This window comes from Triticum urartu, chromosome 7A, assembly GCF_056163025.1.
Source record: "Triticum urartu cultivar PI428250 chromosome 7A, HENAU_Tu73, whole genome shotgun sequence".
Taxonomy (NCBI): domain Eukaryota; kingdom Viridiplantae; phylum Streptophyta; class Magnoliopsida; order Poales; family Poaceae; genus Triticum; species Triticum urartu.
This window is the reverse complement of record NC_141879.1, coordinates 59,826,209-59,851,777: the sequence shown is the minus strand read 5'-3', so window position 1 is coordinate 59,851,777 and position 25,569 is coordinate 59,826,209. Positions and strand designations below refer to the sequence as shown.

The 25,569-nt window shown below is 43.3% G+C and overlaps 2 protein-coding genes and 1 pseudogene across 2 annotated transcripts; 2 read left to right on the top strand and 1 right to left on the bottom strand.

Moving 5' to 3' along the window:
• The first annotated feature begins 1,273 nt into the window (after nt 1-1,273).
• On the top strand, nt 1,274-14,969 carry LOC147957743 (F-box protein At5g49610-like; annotated as a pseudogene).
• Nucleotides 5,477-7,010, bottom strand: LOC147957745 (uncharacterized). The gene is made up of 2 exons (XM_087535043.1): nt 5,851-7,010; nt 5,477-5,743 (listed from the first exon to the last, which is right to left on the bottom strand). The coding sequence occupies exons 1-2, from the start codon at nt 6,512-6,514 to the stop codon at nt 5,697-5,699; spliced, it is 711 nt and encodes a 236-aa protein (XP_087391169.1). The 5' UTR covers nt 6,515-7,010; the 3' UTR covers nt 5,477-5,696.
• Nucleotides 7,429-10,844, top strand: LOC147957744 (uncharacterized). The gene is made up of 2 exons (XM_087535042.1): nt 7,429-10,544; nt 10,652-10,844. The coding sequence occupies exons 1-2, from the start codon at nt 9,881-9,883 to the stop codon at nt 10,696-10,698; spliced, it is 711 nt and encodes a 236-aa protein (XP_087391168.1). The 5' UTR covers nt 7,429-9,880; the 3' UTR covers nt 10,699-10,844.
• Nucleotides 14,970-25,569: the final 10,600 nt, after the last annotated feature.

Below are 25,569 nucleotides of genomic sequence, written 5' to 3'. Positions count from 1 at the left end.
CATATGATGCTGGACAACAACTGGTCCGCTCGGTGATCTTCCACGGCACCAGCCTTGCCTAGTTCTCTTTCGTTGTTCTTCTTTAGAGTCGGAGTTGCGATGTCCTGTCGCACGTCACTGAGTTCTAGAGCGATTTTTCGTATGACTCCACATGGCCTTTACAATGTGGGTTGGATCGACAGGTGTCTTTGGTGAAGTCCAAGTTGTTTGTGAAGGTTTACCGATGGCAATGTCGTCTTCTAGAGGAGTAGTTATGACGATGATGCCTGCATGTTGTTTTGACGAGGCCTTATTTGAAGAAGTGTGTGTGAGATATTTGTGTGTGTCGCTCAACGGTTTGCGATGGCTTTCATCCATTTTTTCTTTAATTAATTGAATAACTCTCTTATACTTAATTAATGGTCAAGGCAAAAAATGAAAATGCCTCCTTTTCCAAAAAATTAAAACCGGATCTGTGACCTCTTTGAGAATCTCCATTTGATTGTTTAGATCAATCAAAGTACGCGGAATAAGAAATTAGAAAGATAGGGCGTTGCACAACAGAGAGAAGATGACTAGATGTGATGATGTGATATCGATAGTCAGCTTCGCCTTGTTCTAGTCAGCCTCGCGTTGTCGCTTCGTCGCTGCAGGAAACCTCGAACGGGCCTGTCACAAAGCCGATTCAATTTGTGGGCCTTTGGCCTTTCCATTGAGCGTTGCTTTCAAAATTGATGGGGTCATCTCTTATTTTTTGTTGGGTTCAGAGCACATACGTATCTCTATAGCATACGTGACAAGGAAACCCCGTTGGATTCAGTTGAACCCAATGCCAGTACGCTAGTCATGTTGGACGCCGAGTCGGCTAGTCCTAGTCGATGTAATCTGTTCTATCTCTAAATTTAAATTACTATAAAGGAAAGGAAAACTTTGAAGCCCACCTAGTATAGGGGTGGAGGAAGAAAAGGAAATCGCGCGTGTACGTGAGTTGCGGCCGTCCGGCGAATTCGGTTGTTAGTTTAGCTTTCCCTGCATGCGACCATGCATATATATAGTCTCTCCAAGGAGCAGCCAAGCTCCTCGCTGGAAGACGGCGCGGCAGCCTAGGCTGTGTCGTCAAGGTCGAGGCTGCACCAACACATAGGCGCCGCCCTCGCTCTCTCCGTCCATTCTCCCGAGTAGAGTAAATCCCTTCAGCTTTTCTTTTTTAGGAACACTTTCCAATCTTGGACGCATCTTACTAAACGTTTGCTTCTTCTTCATCCTCTTTTTTTGTTCCCATTTAGGAATCAGTATGCTCGTCGTCGGCTCGACTGTCTTGGACGACCTGCCCGAGTGGCTCGTCGTCGATGAGATCCTTGTCCGCTCGCCTGTCAAAGACGTACTCCGCTGCCGCGCTGTCCGCAAGTCGTGGCGCAGCGGTACTTCCACCGACGCCTTCATCCTCGGCCACCACCGCCGCCAGCACTCGCTCCCCATCATCAGACCCCTAAAGGACACCTGCCGCGTCCTCGGGGCCTCCAATGATCTAAAGCTGCGACCTGTCCTCGGATATGCATTCGCTACCATTGTACACCGTGCCACCTGTGATGGCCTCCTCATCTTGTCGCAGCAATCCAATTACTACATCTGCAACCCGGCCACCCACAAGTGGGCGTCCATGCCACATCCTCCTCAACAACAACCAAACACCATGGTTGTCAGCATAGTCGGCTTCTATCGGCACCACCCATCTGGAGAACACCGAGTGCTATGGGTGTCATACCCAATAAACGCCGCCGCGAAGGGCGATGTAGCAGTTGAGTTGCTTGAGTACTTCGTCCTCACAGTGGGATCGGACCAGCCAAGATGCATCCAATGGCCAGCAATTTCAGAACAAAGGTTTGTTCCTGCTATCTGGTCCTACCACTGCCCACCAATCCTCCATCGTGGTAACCTGCATTGGCTAACGGATTTCAACATAACGGTATTTGACACCATAGCTGAGACGTTCCAAAAAATGAGCCGCCCAGCACAACTCGGCGATTATGTGTCATTGATCCACTGGATCGATATAGGCTAGATCTTTCCGGTCACCTACCTTCCTTGGATGCGGATGAGCTCGATCCAGAGCCGGCCATGATGAAGTAGAGGCCGGTGGTAGCAAAGAGATCGAGATGGAGAGGTGGCAGTGGTGCTTCCCGTGAGCACTGCGATTGCCCTAGAGCGGAAGGGGATATCGGTGGGGAGTCTGGCGGCGCGGTGAACCTCATACCGTGCGCCCCAGCCCCCACCTCTTTATATATCGCAGGTCACAGGGGCCCACCAACCATAGAACGGTTGGGCGCCCCCGATCAGGGCGCGAATAGATCAGGGCCCGATGGGCCGTTGAGCCCACTCGGTGGAGAGATCAACCTAACATTCTCCCCCTTGATCTCAACTTTTACTTTTAACCTTATACTTTCTAGTTTATTCGTTTCATCACATATTGGTACATAGAGCATGTTTCATCGTCACAACTTAATTGCCGTTAGAATCATACAGCTACAACATACGTTATGATCAGAAGCAAATTCTGTTCCTTTTGGGCCTATCCAGGAATCATAAGGCTTTCCCTTAAACCCATGCCGGCTATGTGTTCCTTGAACACATTGGGTGGTAAGCCTTTCGTTAGCGGATCCGCAAGCATATCCTTTGTCCTTATATGCTCGAGACTTATAGTTTGATCCTGGATTTTATCTTTCACAACATAATACCTTATCTCTATTGTTTTGGCAGCATTACTCGACTTGTTGTTGTGAGCGTAAAATACTGCGGGTTGGTTGTCGCAATACATCTTTAGTGGCTTGTGAATACAATCTACCACTTTCAAGTCGGGTACAAATTTCTTTAGCCATATCGCCTGCCCCGTGGCTTCGAAGCATGCTATGAATTCTGCATACATCGTGGATGATGCAACTATTGACTGTTTGGAGATTTTCCACGAAATAGCTCCCCCGGCGAGAGTGAAGACGTATCCTGACGTGGATTTTCTATCATCTCTGTCCCCCGCAAAATCTGCGTCTGAATACCCTTTTATCTCTAGGGATTCACTTCTCCTGTATATTAGCATGTAGTCCTTCGTGCCTTGCGCATAACGCAATGCTTTCTTTACCATCTTCCAGTGCTCCATGCCTGGATTCTCTTGATATCTACCGAGTACCCCGGTGATAAAAGCTAAGTCAGGGCGAGTGCACACTTGTGCATACTGTAAGCTGCCAACTGCCGAAGCATATGGTACTGCTTTCATTTGATCGATCTCATACTGGTTCTTGGGACATTGGAATTTCCCAAAACTATCGCCCTTGACTATAGGAGCAGGTGTGGCTTTACTCGCATGCATGTTATACTTTTTAAGAACCTTTTCTAAATATGCTTTCTGCGATAGTCCTAAGACTCCACTGTTCCTATCTCGGTGAATTTCTATGCCCAAAACATATGATGCTTCACCAAGATCTGTTATGTCAAAATTTGAGGATAAGTATTTCTTTGTTTCTTGTAGTAGACTAACATCACTACTAGCAAGCAGGATATCATCCACATACAAGATTAGGAAAATGTATTTCCCATTTTTAAACTTTGCATAAATGCAATTATCCTCAATATTTTCTTTAAATCCAAAACTTTTAATCGTTTGATTAAACTTTAGATACCACTGCCGAGAGGCTTGTCTTAATCCATAAATGGATTTCTTCAGGCGGCATCCCATATTTTCTTTGCCTTCCATGATAAAACCCTTAGGCTGTTTCATGTAGACATTTTCTTTTAAATCACCATTCAGAAATGTCGTCTTAACATCCATTTGATGTAATTCTAAATCAAAATGAGCAACTAATGTCATTATGATTCTGAAGGAATCCTTACATGAGACTGGAGAAAATGTCTCATTGTAATCTATCCCTTCTCTTTGTGTAAATCCTTTTGCCACGAGTCGTGCTTTATACTTTTCTATATTCCCTTTAGAGTCATACTTAATTTTGTAGACCCATTTACAGCCTACTGTTTTGGCTCCTTTAGGAATTTCCTCTAAGTCCCAAACATCTTTGGAACTCATCGATTTCATCTCGTCTTCCATTGCCTTCATCCACATCGATGAATGAGGGCTTCTCATGGCTTCTTCATATGAGGTGGGATCTTTTTCCATATGAACCGTTTCTGTGTTATAAACTTTAAAGTCAGTAGAAATAGCTGACTTTCTTGGTCTTGTAGACCTTCTTAGGGCCTCAGTTTCTGGCACGTTCTGTGCCTCAACTTCTGGCAGTTCTTCTAAAATTTGCTGTTGCACCTCCCTTTCATGCTCAACAACGGGTTCAGTCGGCTCCTGACGGACAGGTTCCGGGTCTACCCCCAAGGTTGTCATGGGTGGAGTTGCAATTGGTAGTGAGAAAAATGGCTCTTGAATCATCGGATTAGGTGCATGCACCCTCTTCTCCTCAAGATCAATTTTCCGAGCTACCAAGCTCCCCCTCATCATTTCGTCCTCAAAGAAGACTGCATGTCTCGTTTCTACAAACTTTGTATATCTGTCTGGGCAGTAGAAACGAAAACCTTTTGATCTGTCTGGATAGCCAATGAAGTGGCAACTTACTGTTTTGGGATCTAACTTTGCAATGTTTGGATTAAACATTTTGGCCTCAGCAGGGCACCCCCACACCCTGAAGTGTTGTAGGGAGGGTACCCTTCCTGTCCATAGCTCGTACGGTGTTTTGGGCACCGACTTGCTTGGTACTCTATTGAGAATGTGAATGGCGGTTTTAAGCGCCTCCATCCATAATCCCAATGGCAAGTTGGAATAACTCATCATGCTGCGCACCATATCCATAAGTGTACAGTTGCGCCTTTCAGCTACTCCATTTTGCTGAGGTTCACCCGGCATTGAATACTGGGCAACTATGCCAGTCTCCTGTAAGAACTTTGCAAAAGGTCCAGGGACTTGGCCATATGGAGTGTGCCGACCGTAGTACTCTCCCCCACGGTCGGACCTTACTATCTTTATTCTTTTATCATGCTGATTTTCAGCTTCAGCTTTGAATATTTTAAATTTATCCAACGCTTCAGATCTTTCTTTGATTGGATAAATATAACCATAGCGAGAGTAATCATCTGTGAATGTTATGAACGAGTCATATCCATCCACACTTTTCACCGGAAATGGTCCACAAATGTCGGTGTGGATGATTTCTAGTGTGCTTGAGCTATGGATTGCACCTTTTTTGATTTGTTTTATATACTTTCCTTTAATGCAATCTACACATTGTTCTAAGTCTGAGAATTCTAATTGTGGAAGAATTTCACTTTTGACTAATCTTTCTATTCTCCCCTTCGAAATATGGCCCAAGCGACAGTGCCATAATTTCGATGAGTCGAATGTTCTCTTTCTTTTCTTTTGTTCTTTATTCGACGCGGAAACATGTTCACTCACATTGCATACAGAATGCACTTTTTCACGAAGTGATAACAGATAAAGCTCATCATGTAGTAAAACATTACCAACATAAGCATTATTATACCAGATGGCACACTTGCCATGTCCAAAATAACACTCATAATTTTCTTTGTCCAAACATGAAACGCTAATTAAGTTTCTATTACATGAAGGAACATAAAGAACATCTCTAAGTAGAAGCTTGAATCCATCAGCTAACTCCAAGGAGATGTCACCGACAGCTTCAACTTCTGCTTTTATTCCATTGGCTACTTCAATGCCTCCTTCTCTTCTTAGCATAGTCCGGGTCGAATGGAATCCCTGTAAAGAATTTGCAACATGAACAGTTGCCCCTGAGTCAATCCACCAAGTAGATTTTGAAAACTATGTGTACAAGGATTCATTTACTAAGGAAACAATGTTGTTACCTTGCTTTTCCATTAAGGACTTCAGCCAAACAGGGCAGTCTTTCTTGTAATGCCCGGTCTGCTTACAGTGGAGACAAGTGTCTTTGTCCACTGGGAAAGACTGTTGCTGACGCTGATGCTGATAGGGAGCTTTTCCTTGTGGCTTTGAAGGAGAACTTTTGTTGTTTTGATTGTAGTTCTTTTTCTTATGATCCTTCACATAGTTGAGTGTTCCACCATGTGAAGCTTTTAGTCTGTCCTCTTCTTGGACACACATAGCAATTGTCTTTTCTATGTCCCATGTTCCAGGTGACATATTATAATTCACAGCAAAAGTTTCAAATTCCTTTGGCAGTGAAGCCATGACAAGGTGGACCAGGAGCTTTGGTTTGATCTCCAGATCCTCATCCATAGGCTTTAACTTTGCTGCCATATTGCTCATCCTCAAGATGTGCTCTTTTATTCCACCACCTGTGTATTGTTCCGTCACAAGTTGTTTTAACACCTGGGTGGCATATATCTTTGAAGAGCCAGTGAACTGGCTCTTTATCTTTGTCAGCAACTCAGCTGCTGAAGAGCACTCTGCAATGGAGCCCACAATGGTGCTCTCAATGGTATTCTTTATAAAGGCCATGCATTTTTTATTTGCATTGACCCACTTTTGGTTGGCTATGATGTAGGACATCTCCAAAGGAGCATAATCCCCTTTCCTTTTAGCCCATGCAGCATCATCCTCAGTAGTCTCTCTTACTGGCTCTGTAGGTCTGACCGGCTGTGGTTCTTCCAGAACCCAGTCCAGATCAGCACAAACAAATGCCAGTTCAACTTTCTTCCTTCACTCAGTGTGGTTGTCACCTCTGAGTGTCGGAACTTCTTTTAGGCAACTCATCAAGTGAAAGCCTCCTGAAATCACAATTTAAGTGACATCAATATAACAATCATATGCATTAATCTAACGTTGGTCAAATTAAGCATATAATTGTCTATGCAATTAAATCTATATTACCGTTGGGCAAAATATTAGAAATGAATGCACCTTTAATTTCAATAATAAAATATGGTCAAGTTATTAACAACGTTGGTCATAAGAATAACATAAACATATTTATTCTAATTATAACTTTAACATGCTCTTTTAATAAGTCTCTCTAAACTTTTATTTTCAAGAAAAAGAGCAATATAAATTCTGTACGCAACGGAAAACATGAATAAAATCATGAACTTTTTATTCTTTGCAGAAATTTTTCTTTGACAAAAAATAAAAATTCATGAACTTTATTATTTTCTTTGTAAAATTCATGAACATTACTTTTTCTGAAAATTTTCTATTTTTTATTTTCAGAAACTTTTCTGTTTACTTGTAGGATCTCTAAACAAAATTTCGTTGGAGGATTTTGAATAACAAAACTATTTAAAATTTGCCCAAAAATCTAGACAAAAATAACAAAAAACAAAACGGCAGCAATCGGCCTCAACTCGGTCCATGGCCTGCTCGCGCGCACTCTTGCGTCAGCGCGTCGCCCCTGGCAGAAAACGGCCCGGTCGAGCGCCCCGCGCGCGCGCTCGCGGCGGCTGGCCTGGGCCAGCTCTTCCCCTTTCGGCCCAAAAGCCCATATGTGGCTTAGGGTTTTGATCACGGCCGTCCGTCGCGATCCGACGGTCCAGCGCAGATCTCGTTGGATCAAAACTGCCAGCGCCGCTCGCTACGGACGAAAACCCTAGCCATTTGCGTTTCCCCTCGTCGATCTCCTCTCTGTCCTCGCGCGTAGCGGCGTCCGTTCTGGCCGTCCGTCCACCGCGACACTCCCGGCCGCCGGCGACGGCCACCGCGCGGCACCCTCTCTTTCCCTTCCTTTTTCTTCTTCTTTACTCCCTCCTTCTCTGTTGAAGAGAGAACTAGGTGCGAGCCACTGATCTCTCGCTTTGTCTCATATGCCAGGTCATCGTGCCGCGCCAGCGCGCCGGCGCCGGCGTCAACCACCACCGCACCGCGCCGCGGCGCCCTTTTCTTTTTTTTTCCTTTCCCATCCTCTTCTCCCCATACACCGAATCCAGTGGCAGAGAGAGACGAGTGAGGCGCGACGGAGCCGTTCCCTGCTCCTGTGCGTCCGGCGACGATCTATGGCGCCATTGCCTCCCCTTCGCCGGTGACTCGTTTCCCTTAGCGGAAGCGCGCCGCCGTCGAACGGCGTGGCTGCGGTGCCCCCTTTGCCCTTTGCAGGGTTGTGTTCTTCTTCCCAGATCCTCGGCATGTCGATGCGATTCGGGATCGAGAGGAACGGCGCGGCCGGAGCGGCGGCGCTACTTTTTCCGTTGATGATTCATTCTTTGAGATTTCTTTGCCCTTCTAGGGTTCTTTGGGGAGGGGAAAAACTTTTCTTTGATTTATTTTTACTGTTGTTTCTTTCTACCGAAAAGGCCTAACCTGATCTGGCTGATACCATTGATAGAGTGCTTTGGATCGAGTCGGTTAGATCTTCTCGGTGAACTTACCTTCTCTCTGAGTCGATGATCCCGCCGAGGTGGCCATGGTGGATGGCGACGGCGGTGATGGCAGAGAGATGGTGAGGTGGTGGAGCTTCCCGTGAGCACCGCGCTAACCCTAGATCGGTAGGGAGTATCGGTGGGGTTTGTGGCAACGGCGCCGTCGGAGTATATCTCTCTCTCCCTCTATTGGAGTGGAGATGGAGAAGACAGAAACGGGAAGGGGAAAGAGGACCGGGTGGCCGCGGCGGCATGAACTCGCCGTCGCTGGCGCGCCGTCGGCCGAAACCTCCCTGCGGGGAAGGAAGAGAGGCGTGGCTCCCCGTCGCTGGCGGCAGGACCGGCCGGTGGCCGAGGCGAACGGCGCAAGGAGAGCGGGTGCAGCCGGGCCTCGTCCTTTCTGCCATAGTAGGTGGAGAAAAGGAAAGGGAAACGGAAAGGAGACGCTGGCGCGGCGCAGTGGCTCTACCCCCGTCGCTGGCGGCCGGGCTGGACGGCCGGTGGCCGAGCCGTGTTTCCTCCGCCGTCGGGAGAGACTGAGCGAACAAAGAAACAGATCGGGTAGAGAGTGGGGGCGCTAGGGTTGGACTGGGATTGGACTCTCTGTTTTGTTCCAGCGAAATCAGCGGACAGCCGTCGATCGTGATGGACGGTCCAGATGAAAACCCTAGTCTCCCACTGGCCTTTTGGGCCGAAAGTGACCGCGGACCAGGCCGGAAGACAGAGCGGCTGGGCCGGCTAGCGCGGCGCGGCGAGCCGAGTAGGCCTGCAGGGCAACAGCTGGTTGAGGTTTTTTCCTTTTAATGTTTTCTGTCCAGTTTTGGGCAGATTCAAAAGTCTTGTTTTTTGATTTCTATGCAATAGATATTTCCAGCGAAATTTATTGTTTAGAAAATATAGAAAGCTAGAAAAGTCTTTGGAAATATAAAAAGAAAATTTCCAGAAAAAGAATTGTTCATGAATTTTTTATTAAATAAGTTCATGAGTTTTTTTCATTTGATCAAAGAAAAATTTCTGCAAAGAATAAAAAGTTCATGATTTTATTCATGTTTTCCGCTGCGTACAGAATTTATATTGCTCTTTTTCTTGAAAATAAAAGTTTAGAGAGACTTATTAAAAGAGCATGTTAAAGTTATAATTAGAATAAATATGTTTATGTTATTCTTATGACCAACGTTGTTAATAACTTGACCATATTTTATTATTGAAATTAAAGGTGCATTCATTTCTAATATTTTGCCCAACGGTAATATAGATTTAATTGCATAGACAATTATATGCTTAATTTGACCAACGTTAGATTAATGCATATGATTGTTATATTGATGTCACTTAAATTGTGATTTCAGGAGGCTTTCACTTGATGAGTTGCCTAAAAGAAGTTCCGACACTCAGAGGTGACAACCACACTGAGTGAAGGAAGAAAGTTGAACTGGCATTTGTTTGTGCTGATCTGGACTGGGTTCTGGAAGAACCACAGCCGGTCAGACCTACAGAGCCAGTAAGAGAGACTACTGAGGATGATGCTGCATGGGCTAAAAGGAAAGGGGATTATGCTCCTTTGGAGATGTCCTACATCATAGCCAACCAAAAGTGGGTCAATGCAAATAAAAAATGCATGGCCTTTATAAAGAATACCATTGAGAGCACCATTGTGGGCTCCATTGCAGAGTGCTCTTCAGCAGCTGAGTTGCTGACAAAGATAAAGAGCCAGTTCACTGGCTCTTCAAAGATATATGCCACCCAGGTGTTAAAACAACTTGTGACGGAACAATACACAGGTGGTGGAATAAAAGAGCACATCTTGAGGATGAGCAATATGGCAGCAAAGTTAAAGCCTATGGATGAGGATCTGGAGATCAAACCAAAGCTCCTGGTCCACCTTGTCATGGCTTCACTGCCAAAGGAATTTGAAACTTTTGCTGTGAATTATAATATGTCACCTGGAACATGGGACATAGAAAAGACAATTGCTATGTGTGTCCAAGAAGAGGACAGACTAAAAGCTTCACATGGTGGAACACTCAACTATGTGAAGGATCATAAGAAAAAGAACTACAATCAAAACAACAAAAGTTCTCCTTCAAAGCCACAAGGAAAAGCTCCCTATCAGCATCAGCGTCAGCAACAGTCTTTCCCAGTGGACAAAGACACTTGTCTCCACTGTAAGCAGACCGGGCATTACAAGAAAGACTGCCCTGTTTGGCTGAAGTCCTTAATGGAAAAGCAAGGTAACAACATTGTTTCCTTAGTAAATGAATCCTTGTACACATAGTTTTCAAAATCTACTTGGTGGATTGACTCAGGGGCAACTGTTCATGTTGCAAATTCTTTACAGGGATTCCATTCGACCCGGACTATGCTAAGAAGAGAAGGAGGCATTGAAGTAGCCAATGGAATAAAAGCAGAAGTTGAAGCTGTCGGTGACATCTCCTTGGAGTTAGCTGATGGATTCAAGCTTCTACTTAGAGATGTTCTTTATGTTCCTTCATGTAATAGAAACTTAATTAGCGTTTCATGTTTGGACAAAGAAAATTATGAGTATTATTTTGGACATGGCAAGTGTGCCATCTGGTATAATAATGCTTATGTTGGTAATGTTTTACTACATGATGAGCTTTATCTGTTATCACTTCGTGAAAAAGTGCATTCTGTATGCAATGTGAGTGAACATGTTTCCGCGTCGAATAAAGAACAAAAGAAAAGAAAGAGAACATTCGACTCATCGAAATTATGGCACTGTCGCTTGGGCCATATTTCGAAGGGGAGAATAGAAAGATTAGTCAAAAGTGAAATTCTTCCACAGTTAGAATTCTCAGACTTAGAACAATGTGTAGATTGCATTAAAGGAAAGTATATAAAACAAATCAAAAAAGTGCAATCCATAGCTCAAGCACACTAGAAATCATCCACACCGACATTTGTGGACCATTTCCGGTGAAAAGTGTGGATGGATATGACTCGTTCATAACATTCACAGATGATTACTCTCGCTATGGTTATATTTATCCAATCAAAGAAAGATCTGAAGCGTTGGATAAATTTAAAATATTCAAAGCTGAAGCTGAAAATCAGCATGATAAAAGAATAGAGATAGTAAGGTCCGACCGTGGGGGAGAGTACTACGGTCGGCACACTCCATATGGCCAAGTCCCTGGACCTTTTGCAAAGTTCTTACAGGAGACTGGCATAGTTGCCCAGTATTCAATGCCGGGTGAACCTCAGCAAAATGGAGTAGCTGAAAGGCGCAACCGTACACTTATGGATATGGTGCGCAGCATGATGAGTTATTCCAACTTGCCATTGGGATTATGGATGGAGGCGCTTAAAACCGCCATTCACATTCTCAATAGAGTACCAAGCAAGTCGGTGCCCAAAACACCGTACGAGCTATGGACAGGAAGGGTACCCTCCCTACAACACTTCAGGGTGTGGGGGTGCCCTGCTGAGGCCAAAATGTTTAATCCAAACATTGCAAAGTTAGATCCTAAAATAGTAAGTTGCCACTTCATTGGCTATCCAGACAGATTAAAAGGTTTTCGTTTCTACTGCCCAGACAGATATACAAAGTTTGTAGAAACGAGACATGCAGTCTTCTTTGAGGACGAAATGATGAGGGGGAGCTTGGTAGCTCGGAAAATTGATCTTGAGGAGAAGAGGGTGCATGCACCTAATCCGATGATTCAGGAGCCGTTTTTCTCACTACCAGTTGCAACTCCACCCATGACAACCTTGGGGGTAGACCCGGAACCTGTCCGTCAGGAGCAGACTGAACCCGTTGTTGAGCATGAAAGGGAGGTGCAACAGCAAATTTTAGAAGAAGTGCCAGAAGTTGAGGCACAGAACGTGCCAGAAACTGAGGCCCTAAGAAGGTCTATGAGACCAAGAAAGTCAGCTATTTCTACTGACTTTAAAGTTTATAACACAGAAACGGTTCATATGGAAAAAGATCCCACCTCATATGAAGAAGCCATGAGAAGCCCTCATTCATCGATGTGGATGAAGGCAATGGAAGACGAGATGAAATCGATGATTTCCAAAGATGTTTGGGACTTAGAGGAAATTCCTAAAGGAGCCAAAACAGTAGGTTATAAATGGGTCTACAAAATTAAGTATGACTCTAAAGGGAATATAGAAAAGTATAAAGCACGACTCGTGGCAAAAGGATTTACACAAAGAGAAGGGATAGATTACAATGAGACATTTTCTCCAGTCTCATGTAAGGATTCCTTCAGAATCATAATGGCATTAGTTGCTCATTTTGATTTAGAATTACATCAAATGGATGTTAAGACGACATTTCTGAATGGTGATTTAAAAGAAAATGTCTACATGAAACAGCCTAAGGGTTTTATCATGGAAGGCAAGGAAAATATGGGATGCCGCCTGAAGAAATCCATTTATGGATTAAGACAAGCCTCTCGGCAGTGGTATCTAAAGTTTAATCAAACGATTAAAAGTTTTGGATTTAAAGAAAATATTGAGGATAATTGCATTTATGCAAAGTTTAAAAATGGGAAATATATTTTCCTAATCTTGTATGTGGATGATATCCTGCTTGCTAGTAGTGATGTTAGTCTACTACAAGAAACAAAGAAATACTTATCCTCAAATTTTGACATAACAGATCTTGGTGAAGCATCATATGTTTTGGGCATAGAAATTCATCGAGATAGGAACAGTGGAGTCTTAGGACTATCGCAGAAAGCATATTTAGAAAAGGTTCTTAAAAAGTATAACATGCATGCGAGTAAAGCCACACCTGCTCCTATAGTCAAGGGCGATAGTTTTGGGAAATTCCAATGTCCCAAGAACCAGTATGAGATCGATCAAATGAAAGCAGTACCATATGCTTCGGCAGTTGGCAGCTTACAGTATGCACAAGTGTGCACTCGCCCTGACTTAGCTTTTATCACCGGGGTACTCGGTAGATATCAAGAGAATCCAGGCATGGAGCACTGGAAGATGGTAAAGAAAGCATTGCGTTATGCGCAAGGCATGAAGGACTACATGCTAATATACATGAGAAGTGAATCCCTAGAGATAAAAGGGTATTCAGACGCAGATTTTGCGGGGGACAGAGATGATAGAAAATCCACATCGGGATACGTCTTCATTCTCGCTGGGGGAGCTATTTCATGGAAAAGCTCCAAACAGTCAATAGTTGCATCATCCACGATGTATGCAGAATTCATAGCATGCTTCGAAGCCACGGGGCAGGCGATATGGCTAAAGAAATTTGTACCCGACTTGAAAGTGGTAGATTGTATTCACAAGCCACTAAAGATGTACTGCGACAACCAACCCGCAGTATTTTATGCTCACAACAACAAGTCGAGTAATGCTGCCAAAACAATAGAGATAAGGTATTATGTTGTGAAAGATAAAATCCAGGATCAAACTATAAGTCTCGAGCATATAAGGACAAAGGATATGCTTGCGGATCCGCTAACGAAAGGCTTACCACCCAATGTGTTCAAGGAACACATAGCCGGCATGGGTTTAAGGGAAAGCCTTATGATTCCTGGATAGGCCCAAAAGGAACAGAATTTGCTTTTGATCATCACGTATGTTGTAGCTGTATGATTCTAACGGCAATTAAGTTGTGACGATGAAACATGCTCTATGTACCAATATGTGATGAAACAAATAAACTAGAAAGTATAAGGTTAAAAGTAAAAGTTGAGATCAAGGGGGAGAATGTTAGGTTGATCTCTCCACCGAGTGGGCTCAACGGCCCATCGGGCCCTGATCTATTCGCGCCCTGATCGGGGGCGCCAAACCGTTCTATGGTTGGTGGGCCCCTGTGACCTGCGATATATAAAGAGGTGGGGGCCGGGGCACACGGTACGAGGTTCACCGCACCGCCAGACTCCCCACCGATATCCCCTTCCGATCTAGGGCAATCGCAGTGCTCACGGGAAGCACCACTGCCACCTCTCCATCTCGATCTCTTTGCTACCACCGGCCTCTACTTCACCATGGCCGGCTCTGGATCGAGCTCATCCGCACCCAAGGAAGGTAGGTGACCGAAAAGATCTAGCCTACATCGATCCAGTGGATCTAACAGCATCCAATGGCCAGCAGTTTCAGAACAAAGGTTTGTTCCTGCTATCTGGTCCTACCACTGCCCACCAATCCTCCATCGTGGTAACCTGCATTGGCTAACGGATTTCAACATAACGGTATTTGACACCATAGCTGAGACGTTCCGAAAAATGAGCCGCCCAGCACAACTCGGCGATTATGTGTCATTGTTGGATACGGGCAGCACCCTTGCTTTGTGTCGCACTGATCATAACTGTGTCACTTTAGATGTTTAGGTGTTGCAGGACTATGATGCCGAGACGTGGAGCTTTCAATTTCAGATTAACTTGTTAGCAATGGAGGCATCACCACCGCTTAATTTGAAGGGGATAGACACTCCTAAAATGGCTATGATCAACGAACGCGAGTTGTTGATTCAGCAGTGTCCTCACCGTATTTTGCATTGCGACATTGATGGTGTGTTTTTAGGCAATGTAGAAAGCAAAGGGCATGGTGACTTCTTGATACTTACTAGGCATCGCCTCCAAGAGAGCATGATTTCACTTCCATTGTTTGAGCCGCAAAAAGAAGCTGTGAACAAGAAGCCTCCATTCTCCTTTGTGCTATAAGATGTCGTGCTCCATCTTAATGCTTTGGACTACTTGTTTGCTGTGCGCTTGGAGAGTATCGTTTTTTTGCCCAGTCATGTCTACGATTTGGTACTTCTAGTAGGACTGAACACTTTGGATGATGGAATCATTTGGTGCTTGTAATTTTTCATGCTACCTTGAGCATCATGTTGATGGTGTAAACAATGGAGTATCTATGCCATAGAACTGTTTTCTCCATGATTACTTTCAGTTTGCATGTTAAGAAAACACAAAAGGCATGGCGACAATTTTGCGCCCATGATTTTTTTTAATTTTGCAGGAGTAAGTCACAAGATGTGCAATCTTAATCATCTTGTTGTAGTCTGCTGGAAGGCTGGTGATATTGTAGTTAGCTAGGCTGCTGTTAGCTAGTGTTATTTTAGTGTATGGTTGTGGTCTTTTACTCTTATTGTTAGTGACTTCTTTACTGATATATTTGCTGGCGCCTCCATTCTCTCACATACGGCGCGGCAGCCGGACGAGGATGTCGGCGACGACGAGCCACTTGGGCAGGCCGTCCAACACGGCCGCGCCGCCCCTGTCCGGCATGCTGATTGCTCGGTGATATATTAATAATACCTGAAATCTTAAAAGTGCGCACGCGCTCATTGGAGAGAACGAGCGGCCGCTCTGTCACTCGCATGCATACATGCATGTATTGTCTGCTAGTGCATGGGACTACTAGCATTAAATGCGGTCAGACTTGTCATATGTGATGAAAAACAGATCCACGTCTATTTATTTCGGGTTTTTCAAATTTTTAAAAAGTCGTATCTTTCAAACCATACGTCGGAATTTAGATCCGTCTTCACCGTTGGATTTCTCGTGACAAGATCTTTGAAACTAGATCCCACATGGGTATGTTTCGACGAAATTTTTTCGATGTCAACTTTCGTGCTATATGGTGCAACTAGTCTACTGTCCCGACCAATTACCTAGTAGTCGTTGTGCAACCCTCCTCCCTACTCGTGGATGCATAGTTTTTCACTGTTGGCACACCCTACCCCCACCTCCCCTGCAAGGGATATGTGCAACTTAGTCTATCGTTCAAGCCAACTGCCTATTAGTCAATGTGCAACTCCTTACGCTCTCTATTTGTGGACCTGTATTTTCAGTTGGCGGGACCAACAAATAGAGTTGCACATAGTCTGCTAGGTAGTTGGCCAGGGGCAATCTACGAAGTTGCACATCTCACAGGCAGGGACAGTTGAATGGTAAAAAATGACATTCATGAGGGTTGTAAAAAGTTTGCATATAAACAGAGTGCTAAAGTTGCAAAACTCACTAGGGGGTGGTTTGGGCCGTGTGCTAGCAGGAAAACTACACATCCATGGGGTACGAGAGAAAGTTGCAAATCACAGTTAGACAGTTGGCCGTGGCAGTATACGAAGTTGCACATCCACTGTTAGGTTGTTGGTCGATGCAGCAAATAGTGAAGCACATCCACGGGCAGGGAAAAATTGCAGATCAACTACTATGCAGTTGGCCTAGGTAACAGACGAAGTTGCACATCTCATTGGAAGGAGTTAGTTTTGCACCATCAATGAGAAGGAGTTAGTTCTGCACCATCAATGAAATCTGCATGTTTATGGTATAGGAGAAAAGTTGCACATCCCTGTCAGGTAGTTGCACACCGACGGCTAGGCAGTTGCACAAAACGGAGAGAAAATTGCACAATTTTTTTTCTGTCAAAACATAGCCATGCGGGATCTAGTTTCGAAGAGCATGCCACGAGGGTTCCAAAAGTGAAAACGGATCTTAATTTCGACACGCGGTTTGAAAGTTATGATTTTTTAAAAAACTGAAAACACAAATTAAATGCGTTCATATTTGTTTACATGGATGCTTTGCAATTATTTATACTCTTCACATATGTCCACACATGTTTACTTTTTCTAATACGAGCCAGGAAGACAAAAACTTACCTTTTTCGGACGGCCACCACGGAGTGCTAGTGGGCAGCCGGCCACCGGTTAGACGCGTCCATAAATAATAATGAAAAAAACAAGCAGGATACGTGAATCAAAAAGGGGAAAGATAGAAAATTGCGACGGATATGATATTGGTATTAGGAAGCTAGCTAGGAATTGACTGCTTGAGTTGAGATTGTGCCGGCCACGTGTTATCAAACTGGATGGGTCTAAACCTCCAATGAATGAGACTCGGTCAAAAAAATTTCCAGATCCGAGAGGGTTTACTCTGCTTTGGAGGGCGACGGTGTTCGTCCCAGCATCTCTGGAGGACAGATTTCTGAGGCACTTCGGCAAGCAGTGGGCAACTGCGAGTGGAAATCTGGATGCGGAATGAGGAGCACGACCGGCGGTGGGATTCTTTTTCCTGCGCCATATTAGCACCGGTACTAATTGCCTTTGTTAATTAAAGGTGACTATTCAGGGGATGTAGCACAGATGGTAGAGCACTTGCTTAGCATGCGAGAGGTATGGGGATCAATACCCCACTTCTCCAAGTTTTTTTTTCGTTTGGTTTTTGTTTTTGCAGATCTGAATTGTGTACAATATAAATTGGGAGTCCGCCGGCTGATCCATATGAAACATCCGCCACCTCGACGGCCGTTTGATGTACGCGCGCGCAGCCGTCCGATCTACTTCTGGCGTGCGGCTCGGTCGTCTTCCCCGACCCATTAATTTTTGAAACAACGGTCGAGTTGTAGAAACAAGCGCTTTGTTGCAGAATAACTTTGCAACATAGATGAGGTTGTACAAACCTTTGCAGTAGAGTTTATGTTGCAGAAAAACTTTTGCAACAAAAAGCATGTTGCGGAATTTTTCAAAAAAAAAGATTATATTACATAAAAACTTTTGCAACAAAAGAGCATGTTACGTACAAACTTCTGCAACATGGGTGTTGTTGCGGAAGGAATTTTTGCAACATAGATGGTTTTGCAAAAAAATCCGTCTTTACTTTTCTGCAACATGGGTGGCACGGTCTGGCACAGGCAAACTTCCACGGGTGAAGTTGGAAAAAAATTGTTCGTCTTCATTTTTGTACTAACATAGGTGTTGTTGCGGAAGAAATTTTTGCAACACAGATGATGTTGTAGAAAACAAGGGTCGCACAAAACCATGAGAAATAGTACTGAAGGAACTCATGCAGGACACGTCTCGTAAAGAGGAGAAGGAGGCGGACGCGCGAAAGATCCACCTGTTGAAAACCAAGCATTGTTCTTAAACTAGCTATGCCCAAGGGACCATGCACGTGAAAAAGAAAAACATGCCACGCGCGGTAGCACTACCGAATCACGCGGCCGATCGGACGGTGCACCAAGCGGCGGACGCGTGCGTTATAATCAGCCGGATGAATTGAAGACTTTTTCATATAAATTCCTCTACACCAAATATTCCCATCTCTAGTGAACACACAAAACAAAGACTGAAATTACTGAAAAATCTGGATTGTCCATCTGGTCTTGCAAGAACCCTAGAAAGAAACTTAACTGGTCAAGTTACAGCAGTTTTCGGCTTTTCGCAGGTAAAACCGTCACCGTGTGAGCTACAAGTCTTGATGCAGACATGGATGACTTGAATTTGCATATTTATCAGGCTTATTAGAGGGAACAAAATGGAAACAGAGACGATGCATCTAGAGGTGTTGCTGCGAAAACTGTGAATCAGCAAAATTATCACCAACTTTTAATAAGATAAATAATTGAAACATCATGGTGAAACTGTCACCGTGCAAGCTATTCCTAAATCTTCATCCATATAAAGATAAACTTTGAATTAGCACATTTAAAGGGTAAAATAAAAGGAACAGCACCAGGTTGCATTATCATTATGCCCAACAGAAACACAAAGACATGCAACCGCAGCCGTACAGAAAATTAACGCCAGCCAACAAATTTATTCAGTCAATCGAGTGTAAAAAAAAGGCAATCAATCTCGCCAATGCGGCATTCACGTCAAGAGACAGCTGCAACATTCCAGGATTAAAAAACAGCTCCTGATTAAATTCAGTTCCTGAAGTGCCGAACATTAACAAAAGTATGGTCAATCTAATGCTCCCTCGCAAAAAAAACAAATCTAATGCTAACCACCTAAGAAGTGAACAACAAGAGAAAGATCGCTGAAATTGTTGATCCACGAACTAGTAGAAAAGAACAATAGCGCCAAGGGCCAGCAGCAAATCGGTTGAACACAAACAAAAACGCAAAAAAAATGGCTCCCAGCAAACCACAAATCCAGCTGATCATAGAAGCAGCAGCAAGAAAAGACCCCAGCTAGCAACACTTCCAAGAATTATTATATCACCAAAGTACCAACCTTTTGTCTCCAAACTGGTGAAAGCCAATCAATCAAGTTCATAACCATTTCAACTAGTCCAAATCACTGAACATGAAAATAAAAAATTATGCTACAGAAGGGAGTATCAAAACTACTAACCATTTCAACAACTGCACCAACGCCTTAATAGATCGGACCCCCCCCCCCCCCCCCCCCCCCACCCAAAAACAAAGAACTATCACCGTGTGAGCCATTACAAATCTGAGCTGAGAATTGGCACATTAACCTTGTCCATGAGCCCATCATACTACCTCCTTTCCGGTTTATAAGGCCCGCGCGTATCCCTAGAGGTGCTGCTGTGGAAACTGTCGCCATCTTAATCGGCCAAATTATCACCAAATTTTTATAGATAAAAATAGGGTCTGTCTATATCTCATCTAGATGTGAAATAATATCTCACATCTAAGTAACATTTTTTTATGTGGCCACTTTTGTTTGTTTGTTTTTTCCTTTTTTGTTTCTCTCGGGCGTGTTTGTTTGTCTCAAGCTTGGTTGTGCTGCTGCTGGGAGATGTGTTTGACTGTCACGCGGCGCATGATGGTGGATAGTGCAGCGTATAAAATTCCAAAAAGAAAAAAAGAAATGTGACCACTCAAAATCGAACACAAGACCTCTAACGGAGACACTACTGTAGTTAGCCACTAGAGTTATATCGCATCAGTTAATTCTTGCCACCGTGAAACACTAAAGATTGTTCCGCCGCAGATTGAACAATTAAAAAAATTCGAACATTTCATGAAATTGTGATTTTTAATTTAGTCGAACGATTTTAAAAAATTGAGATATGTTTTTGCAAAAAAGGGACCACATTTTAAAAATTGAGAAAAAAAATTCGAAAGAAGAATTTTTTTTGCAAACTTTCAAACGTTTTAAAAAAGTGTTTTCTTTTTAAAATGCATACACTTTTCAAATGGTTTTTTCAAATTGCAAACAATATTGGAAACATGAATATTGTATCAAACTTTTTTATAACTTGTGATTTTTTTTGAAAAACATGAATGCATTTTAGAATTTCCAAAAAAATTGATAGACACGAAAAATTCTGGAAACTTGAACAAATTTATGAATTTGGAAATTTTTGTAAAACTTCTAAATTTACGAAAAAACAAAAAAAGAATCAGAAGAAGAAAAAAGAAAATAAAAATGACAAAAGAGATCAAATTTTGAAAAATAGTAAAACTAAAAAGAAAGGAAAACCAGTGAAGACAAAATAATAAAAGAAAAAAGAAAAAAAACATGAAGAAAAAAAGTATCCTAACTACTTGGGTCAACTCGTCTGCGGTTTGCTCGCTGTCGAGGATAGGCTTGCAACTAGGCTTGCAACTGAGATAGAAAAAGGTCGGACCCCTAGTTGCGAGTTGACGGTGGACTCAGAATTGGGACTAAAAAAGGCCGAGCCGTAGTTGCGAGTCGTGTTGGACTTGCAACTATTACAAAAAACATTGGCCCGTAGTTGCGAGTCGATGATGGACTTGCAAGTAGGACCAAAAAAAGATCGGGGCCTAGTTACGAGTCAAGGATGGACTTGCAACTCTGACAAGAAAGGTCCGACCTCAATTGCATGTCGAGGATGTACTTGCAGATGGAAGTAAAAACCTTGGCCCAAGTTGCAAGTCGATGGTGAATTTGCAACTCTGACAAGAAAGGTTGGGTCCCAGCTACGAGTCGATGATGGACGTGCAACTGGGACAAAAAAGGCCAGACCCCTAGTTGCGAGTTGACGATGGACTCGGAATTGGGACTAAAAAAGGCCGAGCCATAGTTGTGAGTCATGTTGGACTTGCAACTATTACGAAAAAACGTTGGCCCGCCGTTGCGAGTCGATGATGGACTTGCAACTGGGACCAAAAAAAAGATCGGGGCCTGTCAAGGATGGACTTGCAACTCTGACAAGAAAGGTCCGACCTCAATTGCGTGTCGAGGATGTACTTGCAGTTGGAAGTAAAAACCTTGGCCCAAGTTGCAAGTCGATGGTGAATTTGCAACTTTGACAAGAAAGGTTGGGTCCCAGCTGCGAGTCGAGGATGGACTTGCAACTGGGACAAAAAAGGCCGGACCCTAGTTGTGAGTGGACTTGCCACTATGACAAAAAAGGTTGGTTCCCAGTTGCGAGTCGAGGGTGGACTTGCAACGGGGACAAAATAAGGTCGGACCCTAGTTGCAAGTCGAGGGTGGACTTGCAACTAGGAAAAAAATGAGGGGGTCCAGTTATAAGTCGAGAGTGGGATTACAACTAGGGAAAAAAGGTTGTATCCCAATTGCGAGTCGTGGGTGGACTTGCAACTAGAAAAAAATCGTACCCTAGTTGCGAGTTGAGGGTGGACCTGCAACTAGGACAAAAAAAAGTCTTGTCCCAGTTACAAGTTGAGGGTGGGTTGCAAGTGAACAAAACAATGTTGGGGTCCAGTTTCGAGTCAAGGGTGAACTTGCAACTAAAAGAAAAAAAAGGTCGGGCCCCAGTTGCGAGTTGATGGTGGACTTGCAATTGGGACAAGAAAGGTCGAATCTCAGTTGCGAGTCGAGCGTTGACTTGCAATCGGACAAAAAATGTTGGCCCCGAGTTGCGAGTCAAAGGTGGATATGCAACTGGGACAAAAAAAGATGAGCCACACTTATGAGTCGAGGGTGGAATTGCGATTGAGACAAAAAAGATCGAGCCCCAGTTGCAAGTCGAGGGTGCACTTACAACTGAGAAAAAAATTAGGCCCCAGTTGCGAGTTAAGGGTGGATTTGCAACTAAAATGAAAAACAAATTGGGATGAAAAAAATTCGAATTTAGATTTTTTTTTTCACATACTTAAACTTTTTTCCAAATTTTATAAAAAAATATTCACACTAATCTTATTCATGAATTTGAAAAGGGGGGAAAATAAAAGATAAAATGAAAAATAAAATTAAAGTGACACAAAAAGAAAAGTTATATAGAGACAATAGAGCAAAAAATAAAAAAATAAAAAATGGTAATGGAGAGAGGAGAACGGTAGATCAAAGATAGTGAGAGGAGAGTCCATTATCCAACTCTTCATTTGTGAAACAAACGAATGAAAAAAACAAATCTTTGCCAAGCTCCAGAAACAAACAAAAAATGGGGCCGAGCCTATCCTTCTCGTGACCAGACAACGTGCAACTAGGATGAAACAAACTATAGTCCCAGTTGCGAGTCAAGGATGGACCTGCAACTACGATAAAAAAAACAAAGCAGATGCCTGGTTGCAAGTCAAGGGTGAACCTGCAACTAAGAGAACTATGAGCCCAATTGTGAGTCAAAGGTGAACTTGCAACTGGGACAACTACGAAACTAAAAGCCCAGTTGCGAGTCAAGGGTCGACTTGCAACTAGGACGAAACAAACTACAGTCCCAGATGTGACTCAATGGTGGACTTGCAAATGAGATAAAAGACAAAACACATGCCCAGTTACGGGTCAAAAGGTGGGCTTATAGCTGAGAGGGTGGACTTGCAACTTGGACAAGTACGAGACCAATTGCGAGTCAAGGGTGGACTTGCAACTGGGACAACTACGAAACTACAAGCCCAGTTGCGAGTTAAAGGTTGACTCGCAACTGGGAGGAAACAAGCTACGAGCAAGTTGCAATCAAAAGGTAGACTTGCAACTGGGATAAAAAACAAAACACATGCTCAAGTTGTGAGTAGAGGGTGGGCTTGCAACTTTAACAACTACGAGCCGAGTTGTGAGTCAAGAGGGACTTGCACCTGGGACAACTACGAAACTACGAGCCAGTTGCGAGTCAAGGGTCGACTTGCAACTCGGATGAAACAAGTTATGGGCCCAGTTGCGAGTCAAGGATCGACTTGCAACTGGGATGAAAAAATAAAATACATGCTCCAGTTGCGGATCGAGGGTGGGCTTACAAGTCTGACAAGTACGAGCCCAATTACGAGTCAAGAGTGGACTTGCAAATGAGACAACTACAAAACTATGAGCCTAGTTACGAGTCTAGGGTCAACTTGCAACTAGGATGAGACAAACTACATGCCCGGTTTGCATGCCAATGGTGGACCTGCAACTGAGATGAAAAGCAAAACACACATGCTCCAGTTGCGAGTCAAGGGTGGACCTGCACTTGGGACAACTATGAAACTACGAGCCTAGTTGCGAGTCAATGGTCGACTTGTAACTAGGATGAAACAAACTACATGAAAGTTATGTGTCAAGGATGGAGCTATAACTGAATGAAAATAAAACACAAGAAAAATAACCAGGGTCAAATGTCGGTGAGTGAGAAGATGAGGGATAAGCTTCATAGTCGAGCCCCCCAAATGACAAGGTATAAATATAGGCCCCTGTAAAAAATAAACGCGAGAACATGACGACACAAAAGAAATGGGATAAGAGGACGCGTGACCAAAAAAGAACAAACTGACACGTACGTATATGATTCAATTTGTTCGAACATTAAATTTAGATGAGCTAAATTTTATCTAGATTAGATTTAGCAGATCTGGAAACGAAAAAACTAGTTACACTCCACTCTAGCTACACGGTCAAACCAAAAATAAAACAAAACATTGAATGAAAAGAAATGTGTCCCTACACAAAATACAAAGCCCACAAAAAAACCAATACACAAAACATAATAACGGTTCACTAGAAAAATGTCATATCGGCTCTCACTGCTTCACGAGGGACAAACCAAAAAAAACACGACGCAAGGATGACGAGCATGACTCGGAAGTATGTGTATTTGACGTATATGAGTTAGATGACACATTGTTAACTCTCATTTAGATGATAATTAGCAAACCAATCCGAAACGGGACCTTTGACTGCGCGGCAGAAAAGGGCCCAACAAAGGACACACGCGCGAACCGGTTGACAAGTAGACACCAAACACAGATTCGACACAGAGCGCGCATGACAAAATAACCCGCAATCAAGATTTGCACGACATTTATAGCAATCATATGACAGAGTAAAAACAAGTTCATGAATTTAAACAAATAAATAAAGAATAAAGGGGAAAAGAAAAATGAAAAATGGAAATAGAAATATAAATAGAAACAAAAAAATCATGAATATAAAATAGTTTATAATTTAAAACAAACAATAAAACAGAAAAAAGAAAACAAAAAAGGAAATAAAACAAAAACAAACAAGAAAACAAATACTAGGTATCAAATAGGAGTGTAGAAAAATGAGTAGAACTAGGACTGGGTGTAGCACAGACTTGTGAAAGAGATAAAAAAAAAGGCAATCAACCTCGCAGTAGCAACAACCTTGAGTAGCTTGGACTTGGAAAAACCAACAGCGCCCGACCTTGCACCAGCAAGGACCTGGACACATGCAAGGCAACGCCTGAGACAACGCGCCGCCGAGCGAGCGCAACAGCCAGATCACAGCGTTTTGCCCGAATATTAAAGACATATAATCTAATGACTCTAGATTTAGATGTGAGATAGCTATTTCACATCTAGATGTGAAATAGCAAACCTGATAAAAATAATGGAAACATCATGGTGAAACTGTCACCATGCAACCTACAAATCTTCATCCAGATAAAGATGAACTAGGAATTAGCACATTGACCTGGTCCTTTTTTGGGGGTAAAAGGAACAAGACCTGTGACACATGATGCCTAACTGCATATCTATTTTTCTGCTAATTCAGCCCACGCGGTGCTGCGGTACGCGGATGTCGATGCAGAGTAGAGAGAAACTAGAGCCAGGGCCCTTTGAAGTCGCCTTCCTGTCCACCTCTTCAGAAGCGTCGCCTTCTCAGACACGATGACATTAGAACCCAGTTCCTTTTGTTGAGATATGGGTTCATGAAAATCCAGCAGTTTCTTGTGTTTCTAATAGCTAAACTTGCTTTTCTCAACTGATAGTAGGGCACCTATTTGCTCTGGCATCGCGGTTCTAAAATATTGAAACTGTTCAGAAAATGGTGCTGTGACATATATTAGTCTGTAATGAGTTGACAATGGCCAGTACTTCAACGTTGCTAGCAGCATTTTTTTCTTAGATGAAGCATCTGGTGTCAGCACAGATGTGGTGCTCCTTGCAATGACTTGAGCACTTGAGTTTTGTTATTCTGCTTAGAGTTTTAGTTCGTCAGCAGAGACTGAATTTTGTGTTTTGACAGAGATCAAATTCTGAACATTTTGTGTTTTAACTTTGAGTTTTGTGTTTTTCTTTTTTATATGCTTATCTAAACTTGTTTCAGCACCTGTTACGCATGAAAACCCAAACCAGTCCAAGAATTTTCTGCTAATTCAGCCCATACGGCCCTGCGGTATGCGGATGTCGATGCAGAGTAGA